This window comes from Mastigoproctus giganteus, chromosome 8 (genome assembly GCF_048544385.1).
Source record: "Mastigoproctus giganteus isolate SK-2022 chromosome 8, ASM4854438v1, whole genome shotgun sequence".
Lineage (NCBI taxonomy): Eukaryota > Metazoa > Arthropoda > Arachnida > Uropygi > Thelyphonidae > Mastigoproctus > Mastigoproctus giganteus.
The window spans coordinates 195,996,587-196,022,990 of record NC_143582.1 but is presented as its reverse complement, the minus strand read 5'-3'; the positions used below and the strand labels follow the sequence as shown (position 1 = coordinate 196,022,990).

At 33.2% G+C, this 26,404-nt stretch overlaps 1 protein-coding gene across 4 annotated transcripts in view; it reads left to right on the top strand.

Annotated features, from left to right (window-relative positions):
* LOC150082143 (ETS homologous factor-like) overlaps positions 1-26,404 on the top strand; it is a 99,243-nt gene that overhangs the window by 68,452 nt on the left and 4,387 nt on the right. The window contains exons 2-9 of one of the 4 annotated variants that reach the window (XM_090379128.1): positions 5,364-5,469; positions 19,156-19,312; positions 20,533-20,790; positions 22,383-22,514; positions 23,146-23,259; positions 24,060-24,137; positions 24,248-24,443; positions 25,563-26,083. In XM_090379128.1, coding sequence (XP_090235254.1) covers positions 5,364-5,469; positions 19,156-19,312; positions 20,533-20,790; positions 22,383-22,514; positions 23,146-23,259; positions 24,060-24,137; positions 24,248-24,443; positions 25,563-25,665 — 1,144 coding nt within the window. In that variant the 3' untranslated portion in view covers positions 25,666-26,083. Of the gene's footprint in view, positions 1-5,108; positions 5,470-19,155; positions 19,313-20,532; positions 20,791-22,382; positions 22,515-23,145; positions 23,260-24,059; positions 24,138-24,247; positions 24,444-25,562; positions 26,088-26,404 lie in introns of those variants that run through there. The other 3 variants (XM_090379131.1, XM_090379129.1, XM_090379130.1) reach the window with 3 other exon arrangements.

The following is a 26,404-nucleotide window of genomic DNA, read 5'->3' as shown; positions in this document are numbered from 1 at the left end:
ATATAGAGTATTCTGTAAAATTATGGCTCTTCTTCTTTTGATGCCGTCTCCTTATTAGAGGTTAGGGATCACCATGCTGTATCTCTCTCTGTTTTGGGCGAGATGAAAAGGTCCTCAGCTGATCTGCCAGTCCAGTTGCAGATGTTTTTCAGCCATGAAAGTTTCCTCCTCCTCACTCCTCTCTTTCCCTCTATTATTACTTGGAGCAGTTTATATATCTTATTTCTAAGGATGTGTCCCAGGTAGGCAGTTTTCCACTAAACTCAACAATTCACAGTTTCTTCCTGCTCTCTTCAAGACTTCAATGTTGATGATTGATGATTCTGACCAAAAATTATGGCTAAAAATCATTGTCAGTATATCCACTTACCTTTCATCCTACACATGACGGACTTTATGTACCAAAATCAGCAGCATGGCTATTTTTTGACTTCTTGGATTTTAATTTATTTTAGTAGTCAGGACTGATAAATCGGTTACCGCAATATTTGGAAACCACATATGACTAATCTCAAGCTTCGATCTTGTTAGATATTAAATATTAAAATATGAGGTGATTATACCTCTGTATAAGGCAATGGTGAGGCCTTGATTATTACATTGAGTCCACGCTTTGAGTACTGCGTACAGATCTGGAGGCCTCATTTTAGGAGGGATGTAGAGTTGCTGGAGCGGGTGCAGAGAAGGGCAACGAGATTGGCAAGGGGAACAAAGGGGTGCTCTTACCAAGAAAGTCTTAAGTTCTGCAAATTGCAGTGGCTAGAGACCAGGCATCTGCAAGGTGATTTGATTGAGGTGTATAAGGCCTTGAATGGGTTGAGCATGCTGAAGTCTGATGGGATTCTTCCACTTGTTCAGATTACGAACCTAAGGGGACATAAATTTAAATTAAGGAAAGACAGTTGTAGAATAGCCAGCGGGTAGTTGATTGCTGGAACAAACTTCCATCTGTCGTTGTGGAAGCTGATAGCTTAAATATTTTCAAAGAAAGAACTGGACAAACTTTTAGAGCGAATTGATGGGTGAAATGGGATTTTTTTTTTTTTTGTCTGATGCTGTATAAGCTTGCTCTCTTTCATCATATGCCTCTGCTAATTACTCCAAGAGACCCAAAAATAAATAAAAGATTTTAGAGAAGAGTTTCGTACTAGGTTTTGCTTTTTCCAATGGAGAATAAAAAAACGTAATTGCGTCATAGTTCAGGCTTTTTGTCAATTAAATATTTATTAAATCTCCAGCCAAGGAGGTTGGTCCCCCCCATTAATATGCATGGATGATACTATACATATAGAATACTCTCTCTATCAGTTCTTTCTATCCCTTGTTGTATTATTTTCTTCTACTGTAAGTCTCGTTTTATACCATTCACGAACAACCATTTTATAGTTATAGAAAACTTTTTTTAATTCTTTAAATACAGTTTTTAGTCTGCTCCATGGAAGCTTATCAAGGTCACTCACAACTGCATCACAGTGTAGTCGACCTTCAGACTGTGCAATCGCATCTGGCTAGCGTTTTGCCTCGTCATATTATGTGTCGTGTGCAAAATGCCGTCCAGGATTAACTTATCAAGGTTATTTGGGACTATTACAGGGATTAATCGGAATAATATTGATTAGCATTTTTATCTGCACGAAACACTGCAGTTTCTTATCTGCGATGGTAATTTTGTATATAAAAAGCTGCATATTTTACGTCACAGAACTTTCATAAACAAAAAGGAATTTAATTGGTCAATTAATAACATCACTTATAAAATAAGAGTGCTGACTGCCATCTAGCGGGAAATTTATAGTTAATTTTTTTTTAAAAATAATTACAGTATTTTGAATTATTACAAATTTCGAATCGTTAATAAATTTTAACAAAAAATAAATATAGATATATTTTTTATTAATTGAATTAAAATATTACAATAAGTAAATGAATTATTCGTGAAGTGATAAAACGGTAAAAAGTATTTCAAAAATTGACATATTAGAATTTTGAAATATTAAAATTACAATTTTACAATTAGAATTTTTAAATATTAAAATATTACAATTTTGAAATATTAAAAGCAATTGCAGTCGCTGTGTTAACAGCTATTACGATTGCTTTTCTATACCTTGTGAATAAAGTAGAAAAGTCTCGGGTTAATTCCAGTCGCTGACCCAAGTGAAGAATTTCCATTGATCCGGACGGATTTATTCCTATTTTTTGGGAGGGAGGAGGGGACATTGACATACTATGACTGCTGAGCTAATCTGTCTTGTTTGAGACATGGTTTTTCATCCCCCGAACAGCAAACTAATTGGACACACGTGCAGTATACAAATCAGACATTTGAAGGACACAATGCAATCAAAATTAAGTGACCAGTTGTTGGGATTATTCCTAAACTTTCCTCTTAATCATGGATTTGTGTTCTTTATGTCAGTAAGATGCGGTCTTTGGCTTCCATTAAAGTAATCTTGAAGGTTAAAATACAAGTAGTATACCGCGATATCTCCCAGTATTTATCCAAGTTGACGAGTAATATCACTTTGGGGTTAAGCACTGCTCGTGCTATTTTGTAGATAATTCCATAAAAAAAATAAATAAATATCTTTCATGCGATTTATTTAACAGTCATCGGAAGTATCTCCATTATTCCAGTTGCAGTCTCTTCTAAGCGATCTCCAGGAATAATATTAGTTTATCGAAAATGGTAAAAAGAATTTCAAGGTTGGCAGAAGGGTAAACAAATAATGCAGTTAGGCATTTTTTTCCCTTGCATGTTAAACAAACCCAAGATAAATAGTTTCGCTTTGTTATCTATTTTGATGTTCACAGCATCTTTGCCCAGAGTTAACACAGTTTGATATGTTATCTGGCTATTGTTTGATAACTTGTCTGGATTTTTTCTGTCCTTAGTAATTCTAAAAGTCAAACGCTTTCAGACATGTTGGAATTTGACCTATCCCTTCTTATTCAAGTTTTATTTTTAAAATTACCAAGCATTACAGCATATTTTAAAATTTATTTGTAAAATTTTAACATCTACATTTTATTTTGTGGTTTTGAAAAAAAATGGTTTGTTATCAGAGAAATAGTTTATTAACAAATTAATATTTTAGATTCATAACAAGCTAAAGTTCTTAATATAAACTACTGTTGAAAGAACCTCTCTATAGCGCGACTGGTTTCTCTGTCGAACTGGAAATAGCTCAGGACAAACATACAGTATACAGATTTATTATAACTTTTAAAGGCAAATTTGATACCTGTTCATTTTGAAATGATTGCAACACTTGTAACGTAGCACTCTTCTTATGTAATACATTGAAATAAAAGCTTTCTGGAGATTAATTTTTGAACTACAGGACTTTGTTTGTGAGTATGTGTTATATAATATATATAATAGTACATACTATTTAACAATATCCTAATTTGTAACCTCCACACTAGTCTTACATACAAAAAAAAATTATAGATACCTGATATGCAATTTCTCATTGCAAATATCAAAATCTGGCAAACACATGTTACAGCTTGTGCTCAACCTAACTGCCACAGCTGTACAAATAGTACTTTCATCATAGCTCGTTTATCAACAGCACTTTCAAAGCTTCTCTGTTCTCATCTGTGGGTTATTTTGAGCTTCCAACTACGATGGTGATATACTAAGGGAGAATGAATTTCTCATAGTTTACTGTAATGTAATTCTTAATACCACGAAGAACCCTTAAACAAGAGTAAAAGAACCCTTAAACAAGAAAAAAAATCATTATTAAATATCATTAACTAAAGAAGGTTGAATTGAAATTGGCTTGTATTCTTTCCCTTTGTATTTTTGATTTATGTAGGTTTAACCATCCTTAATAAACCACGTACGTGAAAAATATCTTTTTAAAAGTATACAATTAAGATATCTTTTATACTTTTACTAAAATATAAAAACATTTTATAATATATCCTTAATATATTAATTCTTTACGAAAATTCTATGAGTGTTGATTTGTTTTATGTTATAAAAACTATTTTAAAGAACATTCAGTGTTTTCTAAAGAACTTTTGATTTATAATGCTGTAAAGTTTCCAGATCTTTTCCCTGTTTAGATATTTCTAAAAGAACTTTCGATTTATGATATAATATCATAAAGAACTTTTTACTGCTTGTTTTTATAATAAAGGAAGTTTAGGATATTACATAACAAGGAATAAAATATTGGAAATTCGATAGGTTTCCTATATTCGATATTTATTTGCTATGTACGTCAACAACTGTACAGGGGGGGGGAGAATAGTAATAATAATAATAATAATTAATCCAAAATTCAATGAAAAGCTCAACAAACCCAACTTACTACTATTAAATAATATGATCTAACGTCATGGTAATTATACTAATTAATATATGATTAAGTTTGATAATAAGAAGGTGAATAAATAAACTATAAGTTTGATAACATACATTAAAATGGTTTTAATTTTTTTTTCTCTTATATAAACCGACTTTGTAAATAAATAAATATAAAATCCAGGAATGATAATAATAAAAGTTCGCTGAATATAAATCTTAATTATTTTTTGGAATTTTATTACTACAAAAAGTGTCACCCATTCTGTAAATAAAATGCAGTTATCTAAGTAACAGTGTACATACGCCATTGTTATGTACTGAAGTGTAAAATTGAGTTTCCGTACAGGAACAGAATTATGGCGCATGCGCATTGTTCACGCACACGTTTACAACGTTTGCTTTTCTTTAATCCGAGACGAAAAAAAGAACCTTTATGGGTTTCTTGTCATTTGAAAATTAATGTTGATGGATATTTGTTATTGCAAAATTACCCTACACTTAAGCTAAACTTTTATTTATAAGGACTTGCTGAACTGCTTCGTAAATAATTTCAAGAAATCAGCGCATTGTACTTGTGCGAAGTGTGGATGTGTGCGTGCGCGTGTACACGATTCTCTGAAGCTGAAAGAAACTGCGCAACCTAACATGTTGGTGACGTAACATGGTCTCCATAGTAACCGCAGAGAGAGAGGGGAGCCTTGTCGACACGTGCAGGTCTGGCGGTACTTTGTCTCTGCAGGTGTGCAACCGGTCGAGCTTAATTTTGAAAACGCCGGCGGGTGTGCTGTTCACTGACGTCAGAGCTGAAGTGGAACGAGTGGTAAGACTGGAGGGAGGGAAAACAGGCCTTGCCGACTGTGTGTGTGTGTGTGGCAATGAGGGACCAAATTACCTTGATCAGTGTGTTTGCGACCTTGGGGGAGAGCGTCCACTGATAGTCGAGTTAGCGTGCAGAAAACATCGGGTTCTCTCGCGCACACACACTGCATGCTTAGTCTCTTGTGGCACTGGATTAAGTACTGCTTTTTCTCCTCTTTAGAAACTTCTACCAGCAAGGAGCTCCTCCGCCAGTTCCTCCACCTCCTCCTCCGCCAACACATCCGCATCATCGAATGATGTTGGGCCCCGAGCTACCAACGGATCAAGTAAGTCATTTAATTATTCTTCCTGTAGTGGAACCCCCTCACTAGTACACACGTGGCTGCTAAGAGGACTGTAGCTATTCAATTCTCCTCTTGAATACTTTTTGTTTATTTTTGTATGGTATGCACAGATTCCACGTGTTTGCTGTCGATGGGTTTTCAGAATTTTTACATTTTAAAGAAATATTTAAAATAATTATTATTCCTTGAAAGTTATAATAAATATAATTTGAAAGCACTGTTCATTGAGGTAGATGTACAGAATAAAGAAAGTTAATAGTCTTTCTTTATTCTGTACATCTAAAGCTTTCATAGCTGAAAGCTTTCCTTGAGTGCCTGATATTTATTTTTATGTGGTGCACGAAGATTTTTAGCGCTTACTCTTAAAAATTTTCAAACTGTTAAGTTTTTTAAATGTAATTTTTAAATTATTATTCTTATGGGAAAATTATATATCTTTTAATGTAGAAAAATGATTCTAGCATCTTTCTGTAGACTATTATAGAATATAGATGGCCAAGCATCGTGTATTAATTGCTTCTCTCGCATGATTTATATTTATTTTTAGTGTACAGAGAACATCTTGGCAGATGTTGACAAGATGTTCTCTGTACACTATACAAATCTGTACTCTGTGCACAACATCTTGTTAGAAGTTAAATTTTCAGTTTTTTTTTTTTTTTTTCAATTTTTAAAGAAAATAAAGTGATCCGAATTCTCTATTTATGTAGAAGTTAAACGAAATGTTAGATACAATTTTTTTTATATCGAACCTTTTGCGCATTTTAAACTACAAAAATGGCATGTGACTTAAATGTTCTCAAATATGACAAAACTTGAAAGCCATTTGATTTCCTTAGCAAAATAATCGGTTATTTCATGTACATAAGTAATAATATAGAAATATTTGTGATTTAATGTAATAGAGAAGAGAATGATGTTTAGTTATCTTAATATTGGTAGGGCCGTAATAGGCATGGGGTCGTCTGTGGTCGAGAGCCCGAGAATCAGGGAAAAAAACTTAAATGTTCTCAAATATGACAAAACTTGAAAGCCATTTGATTTCCTTAGCAAAATAATCGGTTATTTCATGTACATAAGTAATAATATAGAAATATTTGTGATTTAATGTAATAGAGAAGAGAATGATGTTTAGTTATCTTAATATTGGTAGGGCCGTAATAGGCATGGGGTCGTCTGTGGTCGAGAGCCCGAGAATCAGGGAAAAAAACAAACAACAACAAAAAAACTAATAACTAAAAATTGTAACGGAACAAAAACTAATCAGAATTTATAGATTATTGTGGGCTACATTGTGTGAAAAATAATTATTATCGTTAACTAAGGAAGCCCAACAGTTGGCTGTGAAATTTTTATGGTGGCATACAGATCCGAATACGTAATTTGCATATGAGTGAGCTACCAGAACCAGTCTTGAAATGGTAGTAAAGAAGCATTGAAAGGATAACGTTGGTTGCAGTGTTTGCACAGCTGCAGCCGGTAGTCATTCCCTTTCTAGGTTTAGCCTTTTAAAATTCGACATGCTGATAAAAATGCCATACCAAGTGCCGTCTGGTGGCAAGAGTTAAAATTATAATAACATAAATAAATTCAATTTAAATTATGGAGGAAAAAAATACAATAGCAAGAAAGAATGAACGTAAGATTCGGGTTTAGAATTCGAATCTGGATCTAATATGATTACCTGCATGAAAATATTTAAAAAAATAATGATAAAAAAGTAAATCTTCTGTATAACGTAGTAAGTAAAATTAAAAATTGGTCATTTTCTTTGAAATACAAAATTTCTCAAATGGAAAGTGCCAAATTAATTTCCTGTATTTTTATGAATACAGTATACTAAAATGAAATAAATTTGAAAATATATTAACAAACACCTTTTATTTTAAAACATGGCTCTGGCTTGCTTTTAGACATCCAATTTTTTTTCCATCGCAGTTGTTCAAAAATATTTATTTATTTACATTCTCTCGTGGGTACCTGAATATTTATATGAATTAAATTGAATTAAATTTATTTATATACATATTTATGAAAGTGTAAATACATTTTTAAATGAAATGCATACTATAATGAAATTATTATAGTATACATTGTACATTTTATGGAATATTTCTCCATCTGTTAGCTGCTTTCACGATGTATCAGAATAGTTACGAATCTTATAAACTACGAAGCAGTGTTCCTCTCCAAAATTCATTCAGTAACAAAGTGAAAATTTATATTATTTTCATTTGCTATGATGAGAAAATATCTTTAGTTGTCCGAAACGAAACTGAAGTGATACATGGGATAAAGTGTACATCATGGAAGATCTTTCTACTTCCCAGCATCGAATACGTACACCGAGTTCCAGACTTTGTGCGACCTTGAGCTAGACACATGGAGTTGTGTGTCGAATTTCTGGCTCCCCTATAACACACTTTATGAAATTCCAGTGGTCAGCAAATTGTAATGATGTTATTTAGCTTAATAATAATGCAAACATTGGTGTACAGCTGGAGATTGTTCCATCGATTGATTTCCTTTTTTTTTTTTAATTGAGTTGTATAATAGAACCGAAAGAAAGAATAAGTATCTTTAATTTAATCATATATAAATAATTAGTGAATTATTACTGTCATTAATTATTTAATCATTAATAGAGAACCTTTTATTTTTTAACATGGGTGTATGAGCATCAAAGGATAAACAATAATATTTCCCAATATCAGCAGAAGGGCTTTCGTGTCCTCTTCTGTATTTTTGTGGACTTTATCAAGAGTTGCCTTGCTATTGCACTACTTTTAAATGAATGGCATCGCCAAAAAAAGTTTAATGTGCCATTTATTTTTAAAAGATGAAACTTTGAAAGCCTATTTCGGAACTTACTTACTCCCTCATACAGTAATTATTAATTACTGTATGAGAAAAGTTGTGATTTGCTGTTGATAGCAGACCACAACAGCTTATATTAAATACAGTGCACATTCAGTTCTACGTTTTACTTGATAAATAAATCTTAAATGTGGCGAAACAAATGTTTTCAACAAAGGAGCGTGGACTATGATTTATATCACTGTTTTGATACACCACTTGGGAAACTGGGTTTGGGACATTCGGCAGTCGCAGGGGTTCCAGGCACCCCAAGAGAAAACAGGTCACCTAAATACTTACATTACCCATTTACAGAACTCTGTAAGTTTCCACACTGCAGCAGCTAATGCGGTTCATTGCTGTCCACACTTCAGTTTAATCAAAATTTCAAAGCGTTCTCCGAGATTTTCATTAACAGCTTCACAATACCTAACTTGTTCGGATGTTTAATAAAATGTTCAGCACAGTACTATTTTGAATAACAATACGAAGAACTAGTTTACATTTAACAATACTTTTAAGGGTCACTCCAGTTCCGGAACTCAAAGCAGTTACGTGTTCGAGTGATAGATTGGGCCTACGCCTATGAAGCGATTCTCCAGTTTTTTGTCCTGGAAAAGAAAACTAGAATTGCTCGGACAACAGTAACAATAGACACGTACCATCTACACTCTTAAGATTAAGAAAATGAGTAATATATATGCAAAACAGACGTTTCGTGGTATGTTTCTTTAACACTTCTTCAGTGTCTTGCTGCTTCGACATTCACTTACAAACTAACTCAGAGAATCATAAGTAGGTATAAAATAAATTTATTTTAAAGCTGGAAGGCGTGCTAATGATGATAAGAATAATAAAACGGAAACTTGGTGGTACAAAGGAATTAAAATTAAATGCAGTAGGGCAGTGTTTCTCAAAGGGTGTACCGCGTCACATTAGTGTGCCGCAAAATTTTCTAAGTGTGCCGCGAAATTTAGAACTTTCTTCTTCTATGACTACGTAGGTGTGCCGCGAAATTTTTCTTCTTTGGAAAATGTGCCACGAGAGTAAAAAGATTGAGAAACACTGCAGTAGGGTGTTGATAATCTGCGACAAACAGAATCAGGGTGCAGACTGTTTGTTACATACTATTAATAGTAACTGTTAAAAACTGCTTTCACAGAAGATGTTGTGAAAGCTTGTGCGTCTTCGAAGACTTTTAAATGATTTGCAAAGTTTAAAGAAGGCCGCTTGTCTGTCGAAGATAATCCTCGCTTTGGCCACCCTGCAATTTCAAAAACTAGTCATTCAGTCTATCATGTTCGAGATCTAAATTTAATTATCCTCCAAGTTGATCGTGAAATCAGTATTCTTTATTGTACATATCAATCAATTTTAACACGATTTGGGAATGCGACACGTTTTAGCCAAGTTTGTGCTTCGCTTGTCAAAATCTTCGTCAACTTGCTGACCTAAGTTTCATCCATTATTAGTGGCCATACCCACACGATTGGCGATCATCCAGAAACAAGTGCCCATTCTTCTCAATGGAAGACTTCGTTTTCTTCATCACCCAAAAAAGCAAGTTAATCTCGATCAAATGGGAAGATGGTTCTTATAATAATTTTTGACTCATAGGGCATTGTTCATTATAAATTTGTCCCGCATGGTCAAACAGTGAACCAGGAATACTACAAGTTTTACTACGACTGAACGATGCTGTTCAGTGAAACTGGATGGAAAATTGGGCTTCAAGGAATTAGCGCTTGTATGATGAATGCCCCTGCACACTCTGAACTCTCCATTCAAGAATACCTTGGAGGCATTCCATGACTGTGCCCCGAATTCGAATTCCGTCAATGACGCGAGGAATTTTTATGGGTCTGTTTCACAACGTGACTGAATTAGTCGGTCTCAGGCGAGGGGTGAATAGATTTTACCTCCCGGAAACTCATGTTTTTCGTTCAAGAAACAGCAAATCGACCACAGAACACATGCAACTTAGACATATTACATATGGTGCAATATGGCCAAAGTTGCTAATGCACCTAAATCCCCCGTCCATACAGCAAATGACTGAGAAATTCAATTTACGCAAAGGAAGACCCATTTTCAACCGAACTATGCGGCAGGTATTGAAGAGTGGAATTTGCTAGTCTTGTGCATATACTAAAGCTACCTCTTTCTGTAAAACATCGAAAGATTCGAGTCGAGTGATGTCGCCAAGACTAACTCAGCTACGGAGAAGATTGAATTGTGGAACAGTGGAAAAAAATCATGTGGTTTGACAGTCTCAATTTACCCTTCTTTGCACCAATGGCAGGACCAAGGTGTGGTCTGGAGGTGGTATCAGGGTACGGGGTATGCTGAACTTTTTCTGTCTATCGACCAACTTCACCATCTTTTCATAGTCAATGATTTATGGGTGTTGTCATCTTGAATGGTGGATTCGTTGAAGATGACAACACAACTATCCATGTAAAATTTGTACTTGAATGGTTCTAGGAAAATTCTTAATATTTGCAACGCCTTCCTTGAGTCACCTAATTTTTCAGACAGATCTGAATCCAATTGAGAATGAGTGGGATATGTTGTAAACGGAAGTTCGGCTTCTCAGTTTTCTAACCGACCTCAATACAACAGCTGACAAATATCTTGATCGAAGGATGGTCAAACCTGGAGCTAGACTGCCTCGCACACCCAGTGGAATCCATGTCAATGTGTAAGGGCTGTAATTTGAGCAAGAAGTAGCCATATAGGTACAGAATATTGGTTTCTAATGTTTTGGCCAGTGAGTATGCAGTGGTATGTGTTATCGATTTGTCTGTGATATTTGGGTTTGACTTACGAGATTTGCGGATATTCTGTTGTTGTTGGGTTTGAGGAACATATTGCTCCGTGTATACTGCTGTAAATTACTTGTATTCTGTGGTCGATTTTCTGTTTTGCGTTTTTGTGGACGAAAAACCCGAGTTTCCGAATATTCTGCTGCATAGGTCAATTATTTTTTATCTCTATTTTCAGTTATAAGCTTGCTCATTTATATTTATTACTTTGAGGAATTTATTTTACCAAATAGTTAAAGATAGAAATAAAATAAATAAATAAAATTAAAACATTCAACGTCCACAGATGGATTTCATTGTGTATCGAGAAAGATCTGTATCACACTAAACCCGTTTACTGATAATGTCACATCAAGCTAGTTGTTGATAAACTGCTTATGATATTCTTATCTACTGCCACGCCACAATGGGGGCGGTCGAAATACTCAGCTAGTAGACAAAAGCGATTCAATTTCGATTCCTACATCATTGAGGCGAACCCTACAGATTCAGAAAGTATTTACAATCTGAAAGAGACCATTACCATGATCCAGGTCACTTATGCGTTATACAGCAATAGTGAAGAACAGAATTTGGTAATTATATAGCAACTGAGCAGTTTTTAAATATAACGAGAAATATTAAATCATTAAAAATGTTGAATTTAGAATTAGTTCAATATAATAATAATAACGTTAATAATAAAAATATTTCGGAATTTATTGTCTTTTTTACGATGCCTCCAACCTGTTTTAGATTGGAGCCAAAATAGATAAAATGTCAAAGATGGCAGTTCTCTCCTGTAACTGGTCACCAGAGCTGATCCTTTACCATTTATATTTACAGTTCGTTTTTTAACCAATTGCAAAAATCTAACAATTATTAAACAGCACCAACACATTGTTATTATATAGTTATAATAATATTGAGAATTACAAACAAGTTGGACTTTACCAAAATGGTTATTTTCAAAGGTCAACGTGAAACTATATTTTTGTGACACATAGAGCTGGAGAAATGAGCCTTGGGCTGTATACCCCTGGTTCTCTTCAAGGAGGAGGAAGAGCCCCGAAAAAGTAAAGCTGTTTAGCCTTCGCTTTCTTATTCAAGTTAAGGGGCTGTATCCTCCATAATTAGCTCGCTCATCAAGTAATGTAGTGCTAATAAAACAGATCATTGAAGAGTTTGTAAAAGAAATATAAGACAGTATATATTTTAATTTTGTTGTAGCAGGAGTTGAGTTTAATGACATCGCATATGTGTATGTAATCTTCGGTGTGGTATGTGATCTTGTTCCCATAACAAAGGTATTTGATGAATCTCCTTTGGGACTTCGACATCTTCCACTTGTGTGGAGAAATGTGGATTCCAGACTTCTGATGCACAGTCTGCCGTCAGCATAGATCAACCATTTCACCTTTCTATTAATACATCGATGGTTTGTCATTATAAACTGTAAAAAATAGAGCATCCAGATTAGATCCTTGAAAGACCCCGAATGCAGCATGTATGGACATGATAATTCATTTTTAACTGTTACATATTGTGCCAGTTCTATCCTAAAGAAAACTTTCAATCCATGATAGTAGAGATCCTCCAATACCATCTGATCCTAATTTATTTATTCACAGCGTCAAAGCTTTGGAAAACAGACTCTCCAAAATGCAAATGACTGGTTTAAGGTGACTATAACTTTTCAAATATTATGTTTTTCAAATATTTTAGAATAAGCGCATAAAACAGAAATTGGTTTGTAGTTAGGAGTGCTGGTGGATCACTTTTTTTTGAGAGGTATAATCTTCAGGTTTTTTTTTAAGGACCAGGGAGTTTTTCTCTTGAATTCATAGGAATTCTTTTATTAGTAACGGAAATACGAAACATTTTATGGCGATAATCAAGGTTGTCTTGATACAAAAATTGTGTCTACAAATATTACGTATTTTTATTTGCAAGGTTTATTTTGAAGGCAATATTTTATTACTCTTGAAATCTTTTATAGCAAAATGTAAACGAAACACAATGGGACATTAAAGCAAGGGAAGTAAGAGAGAAAATGCAAAATATTCCTTTCAAGATAAGGAAAATGACATTTTAATTTTAATCGAGTTTTTTTTTTTTTTTTTCCCCTTCTTGTTCTTTGAAGTTTATTCCTTAATGTTTTGGGCGGGTTTAAGTGCTAGACTAATAGATTTTAAAAGAAAATAAAGCTAAATATAAAACCGAAAATTGTTACTACAGGAATTAATATACAACATTTATATAATTAGTATAGTACTGTTATTTACAGCAAGAAAAGTTCATGATGTCTGATGTGGTATTAGCCCCTAAACAGGCTGTCAAAGCAGGTTTTGAACTTTTACATGAATAGCAGATTACTCTTGGTGATGTAATTTCTTTGAAAATAGTGCAGTACCAAGGCAACTTGCAGTAAAGGCGTGGTTGTTTCTGTGAGCATTAAGAACATTAAAAGCTTATTAAAAACAGATTTTAACTGTTTACCTTTTTAAATGGAAACTTAGCATGAAAACCCCAACATTAACTGATGCGGAATATTTAAATACAAGGAAAAAACACCAAAAAAGCATATTAGTGCTATTTGTTGTTGACCTTCCTTATTCTTAACATGATATGAAAAATCTTGATTTAATTTCCAGTTCATGAATTTTTCTTTTTGACCATGCTCTATAACTTAGTCATCTTCCTGTTTCGCTGCTTATTGCTAAGTAATGTTTAGTAATACAGTGTATTAACTAATAAAAAAAAAAAATTCACAATTAATTAATGTAATACCGCTGTCAGAACATTTCGTATATATTTTGCATGCTTTTATAACACGTGACAGGAAACGGAAATCTATATAACACGTGACAGGAAACGGAAAGCGGCAAGCCAATTATAACTGAATATTTATTCACATTAGTAGCCTAGTCTACAAATTCATCTACAAAGATGAATTAAGTATCATTTTCGAAAAGTTTCGACCAGAATCGACTTTACCATGTTTTAATGAATTAATTTTTAAATTAGAAATTAAGTAATTAATGCGTTTATACAAATCAAACCAGGATATTATAAGTATTGCTGATTCAACTGTTATAAGATAACAGTAAGATAAGAGGTTTGTGTGTGTGTGTGTGTGTGTGTGTGTCCTCTTTCTGACTATTCCTTGATTCTTTTGACAGAAAAATTGAACAATATGATATAGATAAAAAAAGTACACCACCAAGAATTGAATTTACTGATTAAATAAACCAGCAACTGAATGTTAAAATGAAATCTTATTTTTGACCTTTATATCTAACCGCTATGGCATTCTGCGATTTACTTCGATCACCAATAACACATACAAATTGATCACGTTTATTACCAAATTAAAACATCAAAATCAGTAAGTTAAATCGTACCCAGCGATACGTCCCCGGTTAGGTCAACTTGTACAGCATATTTGTATGAAGCCATTGCTGAAAGTTGAAACACGGTGCCCTTGAACTGTGCCGATTTTTTTTTTTTTTTTGCTTTTATTTTAGTTAAAGACAGCACAAGGTTTTCACACACTCGTAACTTAAACCTCTTGTATGAACGCATAATGATTATATGTGAAAGGGTGTTTTCAATACAGCTGATTCATTCATTTATTACGAATAGACCACGGGTACAATTCTATCAGATTACTTTTCCACGAAAATAGAACTGTTACATTTGAGATTCAGGTTACTCAAATTAACAGGGTTCTCAGTTCTAATTCAAGGAATAAATGAATAGCGAAACTGTGATTGGATGGCTTTTTCCAAATTTACACTATGTGATACATATACTGAGACTCGAAATAGACTGAAACAATTCTTTTCTTTTAAATACATATATCTCGAAAACAGCTACAGAGGCAAAGAGGATATGTAGAAGATATTATACGTAGTATTCAGTATGTATTTGAGAACCTTAACTCATGTTTTTACTTGTCTAATACACGTAGAATCGACAAAATATGACACAGACATAGTAACACACTCATTGTATTGAAAAATAATAAGAAAAATAATAATTGTTATTATTATTGTTATTTATTAATTAATAAAAGTACCACAACCTGTACACGGTCTACATAGACTATCGCATGACCTTAGACTATAGCTGGCTGATAGAGACATTAAAGATCTACAAAGCCAACCCGACACTGACACACTTTCTAGAAGCAACCATGGCGAAATGGAGGACCATCATCAAGGTGGAGAACATCACGTCCAGACCGATCGCCATCAGCAACAATAGCGAGTACGGATATACCCTAAAAGAAGGGAGTAAAAACCTGTACATCCTCTCTCACCTGATGTACGTGGATGGCATCAAACTTTACGGTGAACTTAACTCTTCGGTGAACTCCCGCATCACCGAAGAGTTAAGCAGGGACATTAGGATGGGTGCAGTTTTGTCTAAACAAATGCAAGACCAGTGGATATCATCAGGGAAATCCAGTCGTCTGAAACTGCCAGCTGAAGAACGGTGAAGATATTGAAGCCACAACAGAGGGAGAGACCTACAAATATCCGATGGTGATGTAGGCTCGCTAGTAATAACACAAGAAGGTCAAGGCCTCCCTGACTGAGAAGCCTGCTAAAATCATAGCTGAATGGCAACATGGTCACAGCCTTCGCAGTCCCACTACTGATGTACTCCTTCGGGATCATAGATTGTACCAACACCGAACTGACGGAGATTGTGAGATCGACCAGGATACTGATGACCAAGGGCTGCCACCATTAGCCAGAAGTCGGCCATCGAGAGAGTGACCATAAAAGAAGGCGATTAAGAACCTGCAGGATTACTTCCAGGAAAATATAGTGCCAATCTACGAAGCCATAAAAAAGATAGAAAAACGGCACATGTCATTCAACCTTAACAAGGAGACACCACTCACACAGACAGCAGAAAAAAAAAAAATCAGAAATATGGGCGAAGAAAGTACTCCATTGGAGACAATATAATGCCTGTCATCACGACTACATAGATAAGATGGCTTCCAACGCATGTCTCATGAGTTGGAAGCTCTTCCCCGAGACCGAAGGTTTCATGCTCGCCAGCTAATCAACACCAAGAACTACATAAAATACATCGTCAAGAAACCTGCAATGACAGATGACACATGCCGATGATGTCATCTAGCCAAAGAAACAGTCTAGCACCTAACCGCAAGATGCTGAGTGATATCCTCATAGACACGACGAGATTGCCAGAATAACACATCAGAAGCTAGCGAAAAAATACCAGTTGATCAAAGAAAGTGTACCGTATTATAAGTACGAGCCTGAGGCTATATTAAAGACCTGTGCTCACAAACTATACTGGGACCGTGCCATAATAACGGACAAGACGATCCCGCACAACAGACCAGATTTAATCCTCATCGACCAGAAGAAAAGAACTAACTATCTGCACAACATAGCAGTGTCCAACACCAGCAACCTCCAGAAAAAATACGAGGAAATTATCCGGAAATACACAGATCTAAGACAGGAAGTCAAAGAAAGGTGGCATATGGAATACGTACTTAAAGAGCGAATAAATTTCTGAGGCCGAATTAATTATGAAAATGATTCATAATTAATGTTTCGTTATCAATGGCGAGAAGACAGTTGCTAATGTTGAATAACCCACTGTTTACGAGTATATGGGTGGAAAAAGATTAACATTTTAAGAGACATTTACATCAGAATGAAATAAATCAGTTAGAATAATTACAGATTACTGTATTTGATAGCGAGTGCCTTCGTAGGGCTCATTTTATATTAGTAAAGTTGTCAAATGCATTATCAAAATATCGCATATAATGTTTCTTTCTTTCTTTACTGTATTATTATAATCAACTATGTGCAGTTTGGCATTGATGCATCAACTTCATTTGCTGTTGCTTAGATGTGACATACTGTGTTTGATTAAGGGATTAATTCAGTTATCTGTATTCTGACGAAAAGAGCAAAATAATAATTCTCTGAGTTTTTCCTGTTTTTTTTTTTTTTTGAAATTGCCAGTGCAGTTATTTAAAAATTGTGACAGTGACATTGGCGCTTATTACTCTGATAATTATTATTTATGAATACCGTACGCTGGATAGTAGGACAATTGCATTTTATTTTCAAGTCCTTTCCTATCTGAACTTATGATTGCCCACATGATCACCCATGTGGATAATTGGTGCAGAGTCCCACTTCTTTGGAGTAAGTTTCGTTCATGCAGTACTGCTGGATATCTGACAGCTTTTTATTCAGAATTCCGAGAATTGCAGCATTTATTTAAATATTCAACATTGCAAAATTCCTAATTGACTTATTTATTTCACCATCCTGTTGGTAATTTATATTTACAAATCACTAGATGCTTATTTCGAAGAGAAAAGTGATCTATCATTAATTCCACAATATTCTTTCTTTCTCTTTTGTGCACGCGTAGATGCAACAGGTTTGTGACATTGAAATACTTGGCTGTTTTTCAAATATTCGATCCAGAGACGTTGGTTGAATTGCCGACGAGTGATCACTTCCATTGTACCTGAAAATGGAAATCTTTCTGGTACACGTGGTATTGAGAACTAAATCGTGAACCTACGAGTGGATAGCTTCTCTTAATCGAAATGGCACAACGCCAAATTTTTGTAATGCCTTTATTATTAATCAGTTGTAATGAGAGAAAAAGTACAGATCGGATTTCCATTAATTTTATTACGACACTAGTTAGGACTTAACACCAAACTGACGATATATAGATGTATATATTTATAATGGAGTTAAGAGGACGAAATATTATTACTACAGAGAATGCCCCGAAGGAAAATCAAAACTAGTAGTGTATAACCGTCATGGACACCGCTGTGAAAATCTGGTTATTTATCTTTTGAAAAATACGGTTAATTACCCTGACCTAAATACCATTTCAGCTCTAGTTTATCACATGTTTTGTATAATTCAAAATTATCGGTTGTCATATTAATCTGTTAAACAAAAGAGAAAAGTTGAAGCATTCTTTCAGGCAGGGTGTTGTAAATATTTTCGATTTCATAACCTTAAAGAACACATGTATATGTAGAATTTAATTCAGAGAAAGAAAAAACAGTTTTGGTAATTATATTACTGTTCATTAAGGTGAGAGAGAAGCAAGATGTATAATTAAATTTGAGCTAGTAATTTTAAATATAAATTTACTAGTAATTCGTATATTATTCGCTAGAAATGCAGCATTTAACTATATTTTGTTTTAAAAATAAGTACAATATTTTAATTAATGCAGCTAACAAATTTCTGATTTCTTATTTTAATCGACTGTAGGAATAAAGAGCATGTTGTGAAAAATGACATTGTTTGCATGACGTCACATCAACTATACCGGATATCCGTTGTTTACATAAATGCCTTTTCATTTATTTTCGTATTTATATTTTGTTTTGAGTGTTTGGCTAGGCTATATGCTGTATATATAAGAATAATTGTCATCCATTATTTGTTAAAGAAATACAGAATTTCCAATAAATAAATAAAACTGTAGTAACTCAAGACTTTCAACTTAAAAGTGTATTCTCAGTACACATTAGTACAACTCGTAAACCATATCTTTTTTTTATAAGAAAATATAAGTTTATAAAATGTTTTGATTAAAAGAATAATTTGATTGTGCTTATATTAACTTCATTTTTTCGGGAGGAATTCACTTTTTTTTTTTAAATCGGAAAATTAATATCATCTTCGGTAATTTTAATATAATGTCATATAACTTGTTAATTAACATAAATTATAAATAAAAGGTTTTTTTATGTCATGTAAATTAAGATTCAGAAATATATAATAGAAAGCTCTTTTTTTTTGTTCTTTACTGAAATATGGGCATGTTGACTACTGCACATTTTTAGATTGCAGCTTTGAGCGAGGCACTATTTTATGAAATATATTGAGGACAACTTTTTTGTGAACAGCTGTTTTTTATGCAGATGGCCTTTATATGTTATTGTATTTTGTTTCTACAGTACGTCTATATCGACGATCCTTTCTACGACACAAACAGTTCCAAGAAAGACGTCTCCTACCATAATCTGCAGCCTATAGGCTATTCCACGCCACCAATGTCTTACACAATTCCTACTGTCCTTGACCCGCTTTTCCAGAATGGCTTCCCAACAGAAGGTGAGTACTAGCCAGCTTTGATTCTGAACAGTGTCTATTCTCAGTACACCTTTAAAAAATCATTGCTTTCTTACTTTCTGTCATTCTAACATACTCCATACATGCACTCTCACTGTTCCTTTATTCTGGTGACGTGTCCACGTGTGGTATTTCTTCAGATAATCTCTGAAGCTTCCTTTCTTTTCGATATGTCTAGTCATTTTTGTATTTTTTTAAATTACATCCTTACTCAAGGGATGTTGAAATGCTAGAAATAAATATTCCTTATTATTAATAATACTTTTAATAATTTTATAACAATATAAATTTATATACATAAAATTAACAACTATTAATTTTATGTATATAAAATGCTTTTATTTTATATTTATAAACTGCATAAAGGTAATAAATTCTCCAAACAGACATAAGTCTAATATGTTTTAATTATTTTTTTTCTTTAAAATTGAATTGAGTTAGCTATCGATATACGCTTTGTTATTCTTAATGTATAACTTACTTCCTCCTTTCTTCCTTCCTTCCTTTTTTTTTTTTTCTTTTTCTGTTCTAGTCCAGGAAAAGACGGATTTTCTTACCTTTCAAATAAATATGAATTACAAAAGTGCTACTACCCTGAGAGCAGCGTCAAAAAGGATTTTGTACGGTAGGACCGTACAAAAGAAGTACAAAAAAAGAAGATTGGCCAATTGTCTTCAACAGGTCCTATGACTAAGAGTTGGACAACGCTATATTGATATTTCGAACGAAACTTGCTCTGGGTTTACGCATAACGGTGTGATTCAAATTAACATCAAGCGACTGCTACAGGTTATGAAAGAAGGAAGTGTAGGAGACACTGCGGCTGTCTTTGAAGACATCAACGAGGAAGTGAAATGTAATCTTAAAAGTGAATGCCCCTTATGAAGGACGTATGCAAATTTTATGAGGAAATGAGGAGAGGGTCAGATTGACTATTGATTAGTCAGCCGTGTAACTTTCGTTTTTTAACCTTCCTACAAGTGACAGTAACAAATCGTTCAGGTTTACTGCGTTAGAAATAACTGTTTTATAAATTCCTGTATCATACGTACTTATAAAAACACTCACTTCTGATCGTACTATTTATCGCATTTTTGGAGGGAGAAGCAGTCTTTTTTTAAATTGTATTTTATGTTTAGTTTCATATTGTGTCATTTAATGAAAAAATATTAATAATACTTATATATCTTTTTCCTAAACAGATGTAGGTCTCGGCTGGGATCCTGAAAATTCATTTCAAAGTAAACCTCCAAGTCAGTGGGCTCCCACAGATGTTCTGGACTGGATATTCCACTGGTCTAAAGAAAAAGGGATTGACCTCTTGGACGTTAATATGAGAGAGCTAAATAGCTTATCAGGTCAGGATCTTCTACGGTTAAGTCGTGAAGATTTTTATTCCATTGACGAACAATACGGAGGGAGCATCTACGATTACTTCCAACTTTATGCATCTCAGCACAGTAAGTTGGATAAACCGATTTTTGCTGATTAATGATATTTCCCAACCCGTGCGAGTGGATATTAAACGAGTCTACCATAGCACATATATATAATTTTGTTTTGTTTTCGATTTGTGTCCTTTAAAATTACCATTCCAATCTTTTCAAAATTAATCGAAATGAAATTTCGCTTTTGGTTTCATTTGGTGTGGTATTTATTTTTCCACAGTTTAGAATTTGTTTATCTGGTGTTTCTTCATGCAGGTTGTTTACTAAAGTAATCTTCATTTTTAAGTTTTGTAAATATGATTTAGAAAACGGCTGTTTGAATTTTATTTTTAAGAAAATGAATTTTATTTTACGTAACCCTTTTTGTTCTGTATTGTATGTATCTCTTCTTAGCAAAGTTACAGAATTCTTTACCTTAAAGCTAACGATTTCTTCAGTATATGTATTTCTAGGCGTTTCCTTTCCTAGGTTCGCACCTGGAATTAAGATTATCTTGATAATAATGATTGAAGAGACTGCTGCATCAATTTAGTCTCCTCCCAACCACTTACTTCTTCACGGATATATTTTTGGCGATTTGCTGAACTTTCAATCAACTGCATCTGCTTTCTTAAAGTTTTAGCACCGCTGGCCTTCTCAGGATAAATAAATTGCTGTATTTATTTCCGGCCATCCGGAAATACAGTAATTTATTGTTCATTTGTATCCCACTTTAATATGCAAATATATTTTGTTTTTCTTTTCTGTAGTAACGTGCGTATTGATCGCATGATCAATAAAAATTTACTCTTTTGATTTTTCATTTTGTCTTCCGCTTTGCTTGGTTTCTAATTAGTTCAAGATTGTGCACTTGGGATGCAGTTTAGGCATTATAATCATATCCGGTGATCAATTTAAGTTATCAAAAAATAGTTATTGTTTTTATATTAATGTATAGTTTGAATATGACTGTTTCTTAAGAATTATAAAAACGGGTAGTGTACTTGAACGGTTAGGAGGTGGGTAAAATCAAGGCCTAAATTACTATACCACGTCTCCAAATCTTTTTTTTACTACAGAAATATTTGTTCTATCGTCGGCTTGAGGAACGAATGCGAGTTCTGAGAAGAATGTGACTCAAGGTCAAGATCGACTAACTCAGATACAGTGAGAAATTGAGCTGGATTCGAACCCATTCCACACGACGTGGAAAAAAATGAAATCGTAGTCACTGTTTTAGAATATGTTTTACCCTTTTTCATGTAGTTCAGTAAATTTTTAATTCCTCAAATGTGATTTCATGAAATTCATAAGTTTCATCTCCAGTTCTACAACCGCGTAATTTGATTTTATACATATTTTCAAATGTTTTAAAGTTATCCCGATGTATCCAAATGGAGTCTCTCTTTCATTTTATTTCATACTTTTTTATTAAAGGAACTATGGCATTTATTTATAATGTATTTCTTTATATTATATTATCTACATTTATTTTTTTATATATTTAATGCATGCAGGTAAACTTTTAATTAGAATTAATAATTACAGGTTATTATTATAATATACGTATATTTACAGCCATAGTTAAGTTAAAACTAAATCCCACAATTCCTTGCTTCACACAGAACAGTCTTCGCACGTGGCAACAGACTTCTCTACTCTCTTCAGGACCGAAAATACCTTTCCAGATCTGTCAGACTGGACCAGTGATCCATTCTCCCAGTGGCCAACCCTAATGGGTCCTGATATACGCAATGGTTAGTGTATTTTTCCCTCCTTGTTTTTTTTTAAAGCTGTTTTGCTTTAAAATGCTGCTATCTTGGCATGATTTAATGCTGACAGTTTTGATATTATGATTAAATTAATAAGCTTGATTATTAAAAGAATAACAAATGATAAAATATTCACTTATTTATGATGGATTGCTATTTACCCCTTTTTTTTTCATCAGCCAACAAAAATAGTATTTTTTTTTTAAATTGAACATAAGGAAATTCCATTAATTAATTGTCCAATCATAATCATTGTTGCATATCAGGAGGTCACTAGTGGATGACCAATGACAAGCCATGATAGTTTTATAATTATGAATGACGTATTTATATTAACACTTGTAGTAGTACATTTATTATAGTCGATATTAATGTAATTGCACAAATTAATTATCTCTTAGAATTAAATTTATTATAATTATATTGTAATTTAATAATGCTTATTATTTTAGCATTCTTTTTTATTCCATGCTGATTGTTTTATAGTCAAGAGTAGGTCTTTGTCATATTATATATTTATTAATTATTCTGTTATTTTAAGGTAATATCTCAAGCATGTAATAAATAATAGATGTTTATTGACGTCAGCTGTTAAATGATAGTTATCTTTTTACAGAGTCAGACCGAGAAGACAGAGAAAGCACCAGTAGCACACTAAGTACAGTAAATGAAAAAGCACTTGGGGATAATCATTCTTTTCTGACATCTCATATAGGGACTGAAACCACAGGTATGTAGAAATAGTAGAAGTATAGATTATTTATGATATATTTTGGTTAGTTTTTCTATATGGCTTAAAGAAATTTCGATTTTGAGAGCTAATGTATTTGAGGAAATACTTAAAAGAAAATATTAGCAAAATTGAGGAAAAGTTAGAAGGAAATAATAGTTAAACCTCAAACTGTAGATTAAAGTCTTAAGAATCTTATTATCTTTTATGATCAGCATATTTACTGACAGTAATATCGGACGTCATCAGCTGTTTATAGTGCCTCTATCGCTTTTCATTTTGAAGTCTGCGAAAAGGTGAGGGTAGGGGGGAAGGGACATTTTGTGGACCTTTTCAAACAGTGCTGTGTTAATCTTAGGAGTTCATAAAACACACGTTTCAATTTCCTCAAAGTGTGGTACATTAGTAGTGATTGCTAATCCGAGTTGGTCATTTTTAGTTTAAATACCTTCTTAGTTCTACGAAAAAACATTTATTTTGCTTTAAAAAAATAAAAATTATTGTATGTTAATAAAGAATTTTTATTCCGGTTTTATAAAATCTTTAAATATATATTTTTCACTATAATTTTTAAAAGGATTGCTCGGTATCGATCTAACAGTATACATTAACTTATCACTGAAATGGAAACATGTAATCTGGTATATTTTAGTATTAAAAATAAATCGTCTTTATACGTAATCTGGTATAAAGAAGGCTTGGTTTTAGTATTAAAACTCTTAGCAAGTAATTTGTTGAATCATAGATAGATTAAGGTAAATCAATAAATTTAATGTTATCTCTGTTGATCTTTTCTTTAGATCTAGATAATACAGATGATAAAAAAGGTCGGAGAGGTAGACCAATCAAAGGGGAGACAAAGACAAGAGGTCGGCAAGGTAAATATTTGTATCACTTATTAACAAATAATGCCTAAAGTGTTTCATTTCTTCTCTTTATTAATCTCCTCTTCGTTTACAAACCTATATATATATAATTATATTTTCAGGTAAAGGCACGGGGAAATTATGGGAGTTTATACGTGACCTCTTACTTAATCCAGCCACTAATCCAAGTTTGATCCGCTGGGAACGAAGGGAAGAAGGTATCTTTAAGTTTGTCCAGTCAGACAGGGTTGCCAAAATGTGGGGTGAAAGGAAGCAGAATAATAAAATGACCTACGAGAAACTCAGTAGGGCAATGAGGTAAGTTTTTTTCTGAATCTGATTTTTAACATGTAATACTAACAGTAATGAAAGTTTTCGATGTAATTTTTAAAAGCCCTGTGTTTTGGATATGTCTCATTAAATGTAATAAATAGGACCCCTTTCTCTCCCCAGTAACCTTATAATCCGAGTTCCAAGTATGGTTTTTGTAATTACTTTTCCAGCTCATGTTCTTTAAAGTTTTATTAACTTATTTCTTATTTTTCCCTTAATATACGTCTTCCTTTTAGCTAGCATGTTAACGAGCACTTTCAGAATGAAGCGTATTTTAAGTTAAACAAACAGAACTGTTTATATAGCTTTAGTGCATCATTTTTGTAGTGTAATTTCCCTTATTAAAATAAGCTTGTTCTATATTATATACATGTGATGATTATTCAATATATATATTTTTTGTTTTACAATACAGCAAAGTTTGGATAATCCGAGTCTCGGTTTTCTGAGCTCCCTTTTATTCAAGGTTTCTCCTGATAAAGAAAATGGAAGTTATTTCAATTTCTAAATTAAAAAAATAGCTAACGTAGTTTTAGCTTTTTCTAAATTATGAAGTATAAGTGGACTTCTTGTCCTCTGGATTTTTGTGGTTGAATCAGCGGTCTTAATGCTTAAAGCAGAACGAACTTCACCTTTACCGCGAATTGCCTCGGTATTGCACTACTATTGAATAAATGGTATCGCGATAGGTTAATCTTATTTATTTTATTTAGGGTATGTTTTTTTAACTAGTACATAATTTATTATTTTTCCTTTTATTAGTTTAAAGAGTTTTTATTAATTTTATTAAAATTACAAACATGTTTATTTTACTGTTCCGGTAATCCGAGCTGGCCTGATCCCTTTTGCCTCGGATTATCGAGACTCCACTGTATATCATTGGTTAAATTCAATGTTAAGTGTCATCTAGTGAGAAAAAGAAAAATTATCGCTACAATGGGATTCTACAGAATTTTTTGATTTATCATTTGATTGATTTATAAATTACCTTATAGAACCTGAATTCCCAAAGTAGCACCTCATTAACTGGTGATAATCCTTATGTCACTTGTCAGCGAGAGGATAATCCCTTTTCACATAACCTTTTTATCCTTCTCCTTCTAGGACATACTATGCAAGTCACATACTAGTTCCTGTCCCTAAAAATGAAGGCTTACCAAAGAAACTGGTGTACAAGTTTGGTCCTCGGGCAACAGGGTGGTGGTGAAATGAATGATGCATGGTCCAGTCTGGTGATTGGTGATCCTGGTGGTGGTGGTAATAACTGTGATGATTAGTCTGACTTGTTAACTATTTAAAACATGTGCATGATCTAATAAGGACTAATTTAAAACGTGCACTAACCTACTACTGATCTGTAACACTAATTCTTTAATCTTGCACTGGTACTGGGTCTAAAACTCAAAATGAAACCAAACTTCTTTCAATTAATACCTGCTTAAAAAGTTAAAATTCGTGACAGACAAAATGATGGTTCTCATAAAATGACTATTAAATTACAAAATCTTCCAGAACTTTATTATATGGAAGTTCTAATTCAAGATGTTCAGATATTTTAGTGGTTTAAAATTTCTGCTCAGAATATTTTATTAAATAGTCATTTGTGTATCAAGTTTAAACTATAAATTACAGATTTTAAGTGTCCCCCCTTTGTAAAATATTTAAATTCATGTAATTATAAAAATGAGGTGTTATTATCGCTTTAAAGTTAATCAAAACCTTGGTTTAGTGGAATTGTTTTCTAAAAAAACAATAATATTCATGTGTATTATACGATTTTGGTTATTGTTAATCAGATATAAAGTTTGGGTTATCAATTATGCTGCTGTTAAACTTTTAAATCACTGTATAAAATGAAATAAAGAGCATATAAAAAGATAATTTAGATAAAAGTATAATTCCGTATATTTAGTTATTACGAAATGTATTGTAAATACTGGATTTGC